Source organism: Mustela erminea, chromosome 4, assembly GCF_009829155.1.
Source record: "Mustela erminea isolate mMusErm1 chromosome 4, mMusErm1.Pri, whole genome shotgun sequence".
Taxonomy (NCBI): Eukaryota; Metazoa; Chordata; class Mammalia; order Carnivora; family Mustelidae; genus Mustela; species Mustela erminea.
In genome coordinates this window covers 121,843,745-121,852,726 of record NC_045617.1, presented here as the reverse complement: position 1 = coordinate 121,852,726, position 8,982 = coordinate 121,843,745, and the positions used below count along the sequence as shown (strand labels likewise).

Genomic DNA, 8,982 nt, shown 5'->3' with positions numbered 1-8,982 from the left:
GGGTCAATTCAGGCAAAAGACATAGCAAGAAGAACCACCTAGAAATAAGTTTTTATCTTTGCACGCAGAGACAGGACCAGCCCTTCAAGGTCTCAGTCTTTGGGGGAAGGTGTCCTGGGGGCTGATGGGACGTCCCGGGTCACAGCTTCCACATACCATGTGGGCAGGAAGGCGTAGGGTGCGTCTTGATGTTTAGACACTGTGACTGGGCTGCCAGGCTCCCAGGAGAAGAGATAGACAAGCCTAGGGGGCACATGGAGTCACAAGTTGAGGGCTGGAGGAGAGCTCCGGGGACCCAGGGGGCAGGGACAGAGCTGAAAGACTCACCTGGGGTCATCCTGGACAACTGTGTTCTGGGCAAAGCTAAGGAAGGCAGCACAGAAGTTCATGCACACGGAGGGATTCCAGCCATCACGGTCATTCTAAAGAGGGCCAAGGAGGAGGGAGAAGATAGGCAGTGAGGGGGCGGGGAGGGGAAGACGGACTACAGCCGGGAACACTGGACCTGTGGCCCTGGTGTGGGGGATGCAGGTGGGAGCTGCGACACCGCTGCCTTACCCTGACATACTCGAACATCTCCATGGTAGGAAAGGTCTTGAGGGAACAGACGAAACCCTCTGGGTTACGGAAGCCAGCAACGACGTTTGGGACCCCCAAAAGGAATGACTGAGCCCACCATTTTAGCAGCTTATGTCTGTCAGGAAAGGCAAGGGGTCAGTAGGACCTTTCCTCCACCCTCCAGCTTCTTCTCTCAGGTCCCTTTTCCAGCTCTCTTGTTCTAGGCTCTCACCCTACCCAACCCCATTCTGAACCTGTAGAAGTTCCTCCAGTGGCCAGGCCTGTGCATCTCCTTGGAAGTCTTGAGCTCCACATAGCAGGCAGGGGGCTGTGTGCATGGGGCCCGGGGGTCCATGCAGTCTACCTCCCCTGAGAAGAGTAGACGGTGGTTTCCCAGGCGGCTGCGTAGCACAGAGCAGAAGGCCACATTGGTGTTAACCTCCCCGGAGGGATCTGGGAAGCTTCCAGGTTTGTCTGCACAAGGAGAGAAATGGCAACAAGGGTGGGGACTTTCAATCTCTGGGGAAGAGCATGTAGGCTACAGAGCAGGGGCAACTCTCACCTGCACACATGTACTGCTCAAACTTGTACCCCATGTACATAAGCTCCCGGAGGAGGGGTGGCCGGGCAAGCCTCTGGGCCCGAGCTGCTGGTGTCTCTACTTCACTCAGGTACAGTGTCCCCTGGAAGCGGGAGGCCGCCAGCTGCCAGCCCTCCTGCTGCTCATACGGTGTCGTCAGCAATTTTGTCAGGTGCCCCCGCCATGTCACTATGGCCCCTGCCAGCCAGCCTGGACCCCTAAAGGGAGGAGTTAGAAGCATTAGCTCAGATGATTTCCCCAAGAGCCTACGTTCCTTCTAAAGACTGAACTCACTCCAGCTTAGAGGGTAGGTGCAGATCTCTAGATCTGTGTGCTGTACTTTGCTCACCCCTCCAGCTTGCCTCGGTGATCCAGGAGCCAGTGCAGCAGGTGGTCCAGCCCCTCTTGGAGCTCCTCATCCCTGGGTTGGTATCGATCAGGGTAGCCATCTCTGAGGTCAAAATTGGGGCCTTGGTCATTGGTGGGGGGTGGGCTGTAGTAGCGCAAGGCTTGAGCATCTCCGTGGTACTGGCGTTGTGCATCCAGAGAGAAGCAGCCCAGTTCGGAAGGGCGCCCATAGAAAGGAAAGGGCCCAGTATAGAGGGCAGAGTCCGTGGGCAGCGAGGATGCTGGGCTGGTGAGTTTGTTCCGAGGCTCAGCTACCTCTACATTCTCCAGTTTTCTCTTGTTCTCTCTGCGATCCATGAGGTCCTAAGAACTGAAGGTTGGGAAGTTATCCTTTCACAGAGGAGCCCTGGAAAAGGGAGACTCTGGGTTAGGACTAGGCGAGCCTACTGATGGCCAGGCTCTGGCCCTGGAACAGAACCAAGGCCAGGTGCATAGCCCACCTTTTCCCTTGCCCTATATCCCCGCCTCCAGATGCTCCAAACGCAGTAAGCTGAGGCAGGCTGTCCGGGCTCACAGCAAGGATCTGATTGTCCCAAAGCCCGCCAACCTCGACCTCCACCTCCGCGGAGCTAAAGCGACAAGGCAGGTACGTCCGGAAGACGGGGTGGCACGCAAAAGTGGTTTTCCGCCCTCCAAGACGCAATCATGCAGCGACAGTGGCTGGCAGACCCCTCAGCCGCGCCGGGCGGGGAGCGCTTCATCCCGCCGCCCACGCGTTCCGGACCCTGAGAGCCGGCGGAGGCAGCCGATCCCGGCAGGCGTGCGGCGACGCCCCTCCCCCGGCTGAAAAGGCAAGTTGACGCCGCATCGGTCTCACGTCATTCTTCTTCCGCGGGGCAGACCGGCCTCCCGGGAGCCTGAGGTCACTGCTCTGCGCCGGAAGACGCTGTCTCCTTGGCCCCTTGTCTCAACGCAGACCTCTTCCCCGGCCGCCTGACATCCCGGGATATGAGCCGGAAGAGACAGCGCCTGGTCCCGGACGCCTTTGGGCTGAAGAGGCGGCGGGAGCGAGGACAGGCAGAGGCGGATCCTCTAAGGGGCGAGTCGGGTAAGCGCGGCCGCCCCAGGGCGAGATGGGGAGCGGCGGGCGGTGGGAGAACGGCGCCCCCCGCCCTCCTTCCCGCCGCAGTGACCGGGTCTCTCCGCCCAGGGTCGGCGCGCGCGGCGGTCGCCGAGCTGGTGCAGCTGTTCCCGCGAGGCCTGTTCGAGGACGCGCTGCCGCCCATAGCGCTGAGGAGCCAGGTGTACAGCCTCGTGCCGGACCGGACGGTGGTCGACCGGCAGCTGGTGAGCGGCGTCGGAGCGACAGACGGAAGCAGCTTCCCGGCCTCGCGGGCGCTCCCGAGGGTCCCCATCACTCAGACGCTCGGTGGCTCCGCCGGCCCTCGGCCGCTCAGCGGGCGTTCGGGCCCTTTGGGCCGGTCCTTGCGGGGCCAAGGAAAATGCCACAGACCCTGTTAGAAGACCCAGCGGCAGTAGGGAGCATGCCACATCGTGCAAGTGGAAGAGCGACTCTTGGGAAAACGGAGTCATCGGGCACAGTTGGAGCTTTACAGCGCTGGGAATGCAGGCGGGCGTCAGGTCGCGGCAGGCCTTGTGCGGCGGTGGTGTTTCTGCCTTAACACGGAAGGCGATAAGCTAGCAGAGAATGTTAATCAGGAGAGGGAACGCTGTGTTGCCTGGATTGGAGGGAGTGAGATGAGACGGGGAGATCAGTGAGGAAGATACTGCATCGGAGAACTGGCGAAGGTCTAAATGAGGGGAGAGCAGTAGGGAGGGCGAGGGTGGGTGAAGGTGGAGGGGAGTGGGGAAGAGGGAAGAGTCCAGGAAGAGTCAGATTTTCTGGATGATGGGGATTGAGTGGTTGGTGGAGTGAATAGAAGAGGAGGGCACTGAGTTGTTTGGGTGGATGATAGGTTTGATTTTGTACAAGTTGGAGGTGCATGGGGAGCATCCAAAGGCAAGTGTGTAGTGGACAGTTGGATATGAGGGACTGGAGAGAATTCTGGGCCAGTGATACTAGGTTTGGAGTGGTTGAGGTATGAGCAGTGGTTCAGTCTGTGGATGTGGGTGAGATTGGGTAGGAAGAGTGAGTAGAGGAGTAATTTGTAACCTTTTTACAAACTTTAAAAGATAATGAAAGTTATGACTCTTCTCACAAAAATGTATACGTGCCACATACATACAAGATGTATGTTCATTTTTGGGGGGGAGGGGACGTTGTTTCATGGGTCCTCGGGTCCAGGGTTAAGGACCTCGAGTGTAGAGTGAAAGAGCCAAATCTACAAAGCTGAGAGATACCTACGTTTAAGGCAGTCCTGAGTTCTGTTTCAGAATTATCTGGGCTGCTTATTCAAAAATAAAGGTTCCTGGGACTCACCTAAAGCTAATAGATGCAGATCTTTTGAGTGTAGGACCTGGGAATCTACATTTTGAATTACTGTCTCAAGTGATTCTTCCTTAAGATTTGGGACCCATTGATGTGAGGGGAAAGCATAGGAAGAGGAGTCTCTGGAAGAAGCTGAGAAGGAATTGCCGGAGTTAGGAGGAACCACGGAAGCGGCGTATTGAGAAATCACATAGATTGTCAAGGAGGTGGAGTAGCTGGCAGTGTTAGAACCTGTGATTTAAGACAGTGGTCAGTATAGGGATTAAGTAAAATAATATCCAAAATCTGTCCATTGGATTTAGCAGGTGGAAGATTAATGGCATCCTGTCAGGATGAAAGGAGGGAAGAAAAGGAAGATGGAGACTAGCTCCACTCTCATGAGGAAGTGAGTTAGATGGAACCACTCCTTATAGACTATTTGTTGTTTTTTTAATTTACTGATGTTAGCCTAAATTTTAAAAAAGCTTTAAAATGCATAAAAGAAATATAAACACACACACAATTAAAAAATGTTCATAAAGCAGATATCCATTTAACCACTACCCAAGGCCACCTATAGCTACATACATCAATCTCCAGTCAAAAGGACTTAATGTCCCTTGGTGGTAACTATGGTCCTAACTGGTACAATAGTCGTTCCTTTGGTTCGCTTTATACCATCTGTGTGATTACCTGTAAATGACATAGCTTAGTTTTATCCATTTTTGACCTTGAGATAAACAAAATCATACTGTATATATGTACATACATATATATGTACTATATTTATATCTTGTTTCATTAGGAGAATACTTTTGAAATTCTCAGTTTCAAATAGTTCAGTAGCAATAGTTCATACACTTTCATAGATTTCTATTTTGTGAATATGTCTCATTTTGTTCTAGTGAAAAAAATTATGATTCTAGGCAATCTATCTGAATTTTCAAATTTATTGGCATAAAATTTGTAGTCTCATTTTATTGTTTATTGGATGTGTAGCAATGATCCTTTTTTCATTCTTTATATTGATTATCTCTGCTTTATCTAGTCCACCCATCCCTCCCCCCCCAACCGTTTTCTTGGTCAGTCTCATCAGTGGCTTATCAATTTTAATAGTTTTATCAATAGCTTTGTTGTTTTCTTGTACACATATTTTCTATTTTATTAGTGTTTATCCTCCACTGTTGTGTTTATTTTACTTTTTTCTGATTAATTTCATCCTCTCTTCACATATATATATATATATATATATATATATATATATATATAGTTTTGGTATATATTTTTGGCTACCTTTCAGTTTAAAATATGTTCTAACTTCTTTTGTCATGTTTTTTCTTGGACCGAGGGTTGATTAGGAATGTATGTCTTAATTTTAATCTGTCTTTAATTTTAATGTATGTGTGCATTTTCATATTACCTATTTGTTACTGATTTCTGACACAAAAGATACTGTGGTCAGGGAACATAAACAATATGATTTTAGTCATTTGAAGTTTATTGAGATTTGCTTTGTGCTATGTGTTCAGTTTTGCTAAATATTCTATATATATTTGAAGAGAATATGTATTTTTCAGTTATTAGTTTCTTAGTAACTAAAGTTATTGCAAGTTATTTCCTTACTCCTGTTTGTTCTATGAGTTTCTGAGAGGTGGATTAATTAATTTATGTGATTATGGATTTGCTAGTATCTTTTCAAATATTTTCCCTACCTTCTCACCTTCCCTCACCCAAAGTCTTGACTGTTAATTCCTTGAAGGCAGGGTCCATGTCTTAATCACTATCTTATTTTAGTGTCTGGCATATGATTGGAAAATACATATTGATTTCTTTTTTTTTTTTTTAAGATTTTATTTATTTATTTGACAGAGAGAGATCACAAACAGGCAGAGAGGCAGGCAGAGAGAGAGAGGAGGAAGCAGGCTCCCTGTTGAGCAGAGAGTCCGATGCGGGGCTCGATCCCAGGACCCTGAGATCATGACCTGAGCCGAAGGCAGTGGCTTAACCCACTGAGCCACCCAGGCGTCCCCATATTGATTTCTTGATAGGCAGCTGATGAGGTGGGTGGATGGGAAAGTGGGTAACTAATTTGAAAAGACTATTTAGTAATCCACCTGATTCTCTCCCCACAGTTTTTTCTTTGCTTAGAGAAAAATTCCCAGTGTTTGCAATAAAATATCCCTGCCCAAAAGTGCCCAGAATATATCAGAGTATCTTACCCTGATACCATTCTTTTTACTCCCATCTCCCTGGAGACAGAAGGAGCTTCAAGAGCAGGGGGAGATCAGAGTCATCCAACTAGGCCTTTGACTTGGACGCCCCATGGAATTATCTTCACTGAGGACTACAGGACCAGAGTGCGTGTAACTGTGTGTGTGTGTCATAGGGTGTGGGGGGCAAGCAGGGAAGTTGGAGAATGGAAATAAAGAGACAATTTTTCCACTCTGTGTGTTACAGAGAGGACACAGAGCTCTGGTCCGTAGTAATATAAAGGAGAAGAAAAGGAGGTAGAAGGACATGAGCAAAAGGGAAAACGGGAGGAGGAATATCCTGGAGATGGTCAGTAGAGGCTGAGGTTGGGGCCAGATCTCATCTCTCATCTCTGGTTCCAGGTCCTCAAGGCCTGCGATGGCCGACCATATGCTGGGGCAGTGCAGAAGTTTCTGGCTTTGGTACTTCCAGCCTGTGGGGACCTTAGCTTCCAGCAAGACCAAATGACACAGACCTTCGGCTTCAGGGACCCAGAGATCACGTGAGACTTGGGGGAGTAACAGAGCTCAGGCATCTGAGACTTCCCTGTATCCATCCAGTCCCATCCAGCTTTGTCCTTTTGGTGAACCTGCCAAAAAGATAGATGGACTCTTCTTTTTAGGAAAATGACCTTAATTTGTGCTCCGCCCATAAGAGAGGAGGCCTGTTTTTATCTGAGTCCTTGGAAAGAGCCCTAGTCTAGAATTCAAGAGATCTGGGTGACTAATCCAATGAATTTAGAGGCCTGGCAGGCACCATAAATGCCTATTGTGAACCCTGCTGAGACTAAGAGAATTGAGAATGGTAGGAGCTTGGATGCCCCTAAAACCTACATTAAAAAGCAGTGACCGGACAAGGGCAAAATAAAGATTCCATTTCAGGGGGCCTTATCTGGCTCAGGCTCCCTATTTTGTAACCCAAGGCAAATGTGAAAGCATTTTATAAACTTTTTAGTAAGACATGGGGAAGCCATGGTGAGGTATACATCAGCAGAGGCAGGAGCCCAGAAGAAAGGCCCTTGTTTCACCCTTGGGGTTGGGCTGAGGCTGTGTCAGGGCATGTAGTCAAGGAGGGCTTCTAGAAGCAGAAGGTGATTTAGTTGAACAAGTAATAATAATGCAAAAGAAAGGGGGTGGGAGTAGGAGCCGGGGACAATCCAAGCAGAGGAATGGAAGCAAGGCCGGGCACCAAACAGCAGGGTGGGAACGAGAACCATTCCAGGGTGGGCTTCTGTTCCTTAGTCCCCTTACATGGTTGCCCATTTGGGGAGACTGTTCAAGCATCAGTGGGCAGGGATAGGATTCTCAGAGCTCAACTCTTCTCTCTCCTGACTCCCCACCCTCCTTAGGCAGCTAGTGAATGCTGGAGTGCTCACCGTCCGAGATGCTGGGAGTTGGTGGCTGGCTGTGCCTGGCGCTGGGAGATTCATTAAATATTTTGTTAAAGGTATTCTATCCGCATCTCAAGTCTTCACCCGCTTAAGAACGAACACCTTTGGGTAGTTTCTCGGGGCCCAGGCCTTATTCCCCTTTCCCCTCTTCTGTGCCATTTCTTCTCCAGGGCGCCAGGCTGTCCTTGGCATGGTCCGGAAGGCCAAGTACCGGGAGCTACTCCTATCAGAGCTCTTGGGCCGGCGGGCACCTGCCACGGTGCGACTCGGCCTCACCTACCACGTGCATGACCTCATTGGGGCGCAGCTGGTGGACTGGTGAGTCTCACCCCCAGCCTCTGGCAGATCACCAAGCAGTGACCCAAGGTTGGATTCCCTCTGCCATATTCCAGGTCAAGCTCTGAGTTTTTCCCCGGACTTTAGGCCTGGGGATCTGGCTCCAGCCTCGTCTTCTTTGCAGTGTCTCCACCACTTCTGGAACTCTTCTCCGCCTGCCGGAGACATGAGGATTCTCCTCGTCATTGCATACCTCCCCAGAGTGGGGTGAGAGGGACCAGGAGTACTGTCAGTGGTGGCTGAGACAGGGTCACCTTGGCAAGGCATGGGAGCCCAGATGATTGTTGGCCTTGCTTCTGCTCAAAGGGTCAGATGTGATTGCTGCTGTTTTACCTGGGCTCTGACCCAGTGGTGGGGTTTGGGCAATGCTTCTCTGCCCTTCCATGGAAGTGGAGCCAGAAAAGCAGGCCAAGGCCATGGCTATTGCCTTTCTTGTAGCAAAGTCTGCTGTCACTCTCTTGGATAGGAAGACAGGATTTCTGGGGAGGCTGGTGAGGGAGGGCAGAGTCCTCTGTTCTATATATCAAGGTAAAACTGCCAAATAAAGTACTTCTGCCTGTGCGATTCCCTGGATGTCTTTGTTTAATGTGATGTGTATCTGGGCGCCTCATTTGTGGGTAGAGTTAAAGCCAGACTTGAGCCTGAGCTTTGCTCGTTGTTCAGAGAGATAAAAAAAGGACACTGAGGTCAGTTCTCCCTATGGGAGATAAAGGTATACCTGATCTAAACAACAGAATTTCTGTTAGGGCCTGCACAAAGCAAAGGTCTGGTGTCGTTCAGGTTTTGTGGGGGTTGTAGTTAGAGATAAGCGTCTTGTACCTTGTTTTGTAAGATTTTTATGAAGGAGCTTGTGTCTCCAACCATGTACATTGAACTATGCCCACACATACTGGAGAATGTGTGTGTGTGTGTGTGGTGTGTGTGTGTGTGTGGTGTGTATGTGTGTATGTGTGTGTGTATGTATGTGCCCTCAGATACACCTAGTACGGGGGCTATCCGGGGCACTGGGATGAGAGGGGTTAACACAGAAGGACAGAACACAACTCTGGGCCATGATTTCCTCATTCCCTCAGAGACCCAGGTGTCCGGGGT

General features: G+C 50.1%; 2 protein-coding genes across 5 annotated transcripts; one reads left to right on the top strand and one right to left on the bottom strand.

Annotated features, from left to right (window-relative positions):
* Positions 1–32: 32 nt before the first annotated feature.
* On the bottom strand, positions 33–2,366 carry DXO (decapping exoribonuclease). 2 transcript variants are annotated; one of them, XM_032340812.1, is made up of 7 exons: positions 1,987–2,366; positions 1,488–1,892; positions 1,121–1,356; positions 813–1,032; positions 559–694; positions 328–422; positions 33–243 (listed from the first exon to the last, which is right to left on the bottom strand). In XM_032340812.1, the coding sequence occupies exons 2-7, from the start codon at positions 1,841–1,843 to the stop codon at positions 93–95; spliced, it is 1,194 nt and encodes a 397-aa protein (XP_032196703.1). In that variant the 5' UTR covers positions 1,844–1,892; positions 1,987–2,366; the 3' UTR covers positions 33–92. The 2 variants fall into 2 exon arrangements, with proteins under 2 accessions (XP_032196703.1, XP_032196704.1); XM_032340813.1 differs by having other exon boundaries at positions 1,488–1,849.
* A 16-nt stretch (positions 2,367–2,382) lies between these two features.
* On the top strand, positions 2,383–8,463 carry STK19 (serine/threonine kinase 19). 3 transcript variants are annotated; one of them, XM_032340819.1, is made up of 6 exons: positions 2,388–2,594; positions 6,174–6,271; positions 6,527–6,666; positions 7,513–7,610; positions 7,725–7,872; positions 8,015–8,463. In XM_032340819.1, the coding sequence occupies exons 1-6, from the start codon at positions 2,495–2,497 to the stop codon at positions 8,058–8,060; spliced, it is 630 nt and encodes a 209-aa protein (XP_032196710.1). In that variant the 5' UTR covers positions 2,388–2,494; the 3' UTR covers positions 8,061–8,463. The 3 variants fall into 3 exon arrangements, with proteins under 3 accessions (XP_032196708.1, XP_032196710.1, XP_032196709.1); XM_032340818.1 differs by having other exon boundaries at positions 2,534–2,833; XM_032340817.1 differs by lacking the exon at positions 6,174–6,271 and having other exon boundaries at positions 2,383–2,833.
* Positions 8,464–8,982: the final 519 nt, after the last annotated feature.

What these genes read in the sequence shown, in the direction of transcription:
- DXO (XM_032340812.1), bottom strand. Translation starts at nt 1,843, where the DNA reads ATGGATCGCAGAGAGAACAAGAGAAAACTGGAGAATGTAGAGGTAGCT. An exon ending in TGAGCAGTACATGTGTGCAG is followed by an intron (nt 1,033 to 1,120) that starts GTGAGAGTTGCC and finishes CTCCTTGTGCAG; the next exon opens with ACAAACCTGGAAGCTTCCCA. An exon ending in GTTGTCCAGGATGACCCCAG is followed by an intron (nt 244 to 327) that starts GTGAGTCTTTCA and finishes TGTGCCCCCTAG; the next exon opens with GCTTGTCTATCTCTTCTCCT.
- STK19 (XM_032340817.1), top strand. Translation starts at nt 2,495, where the DNA reads ATGAGCCGGAAGAGACAGCGCCTGGTCCCGGACGCCTTTGGGCTGAAG. An exon ending in TTCAGGGACCCAGAGATCAC is followed by an intron (nt 6,667 to 7,512) that starts GTGAGACTTGGG and finishes CACCCTCCTTAG; the next exon opens with GCAGCTAGTGAATGCTGGAG. An exon ending in GGGGCGCAGCTGGTGGACTG is followed by an intron (nt 7,873 to 8,014) that starts GTGAGTCTCACC and finishes TCTTCTTTGCAG; the next exon opens with TGTCTCCACCACTTCTGGAA.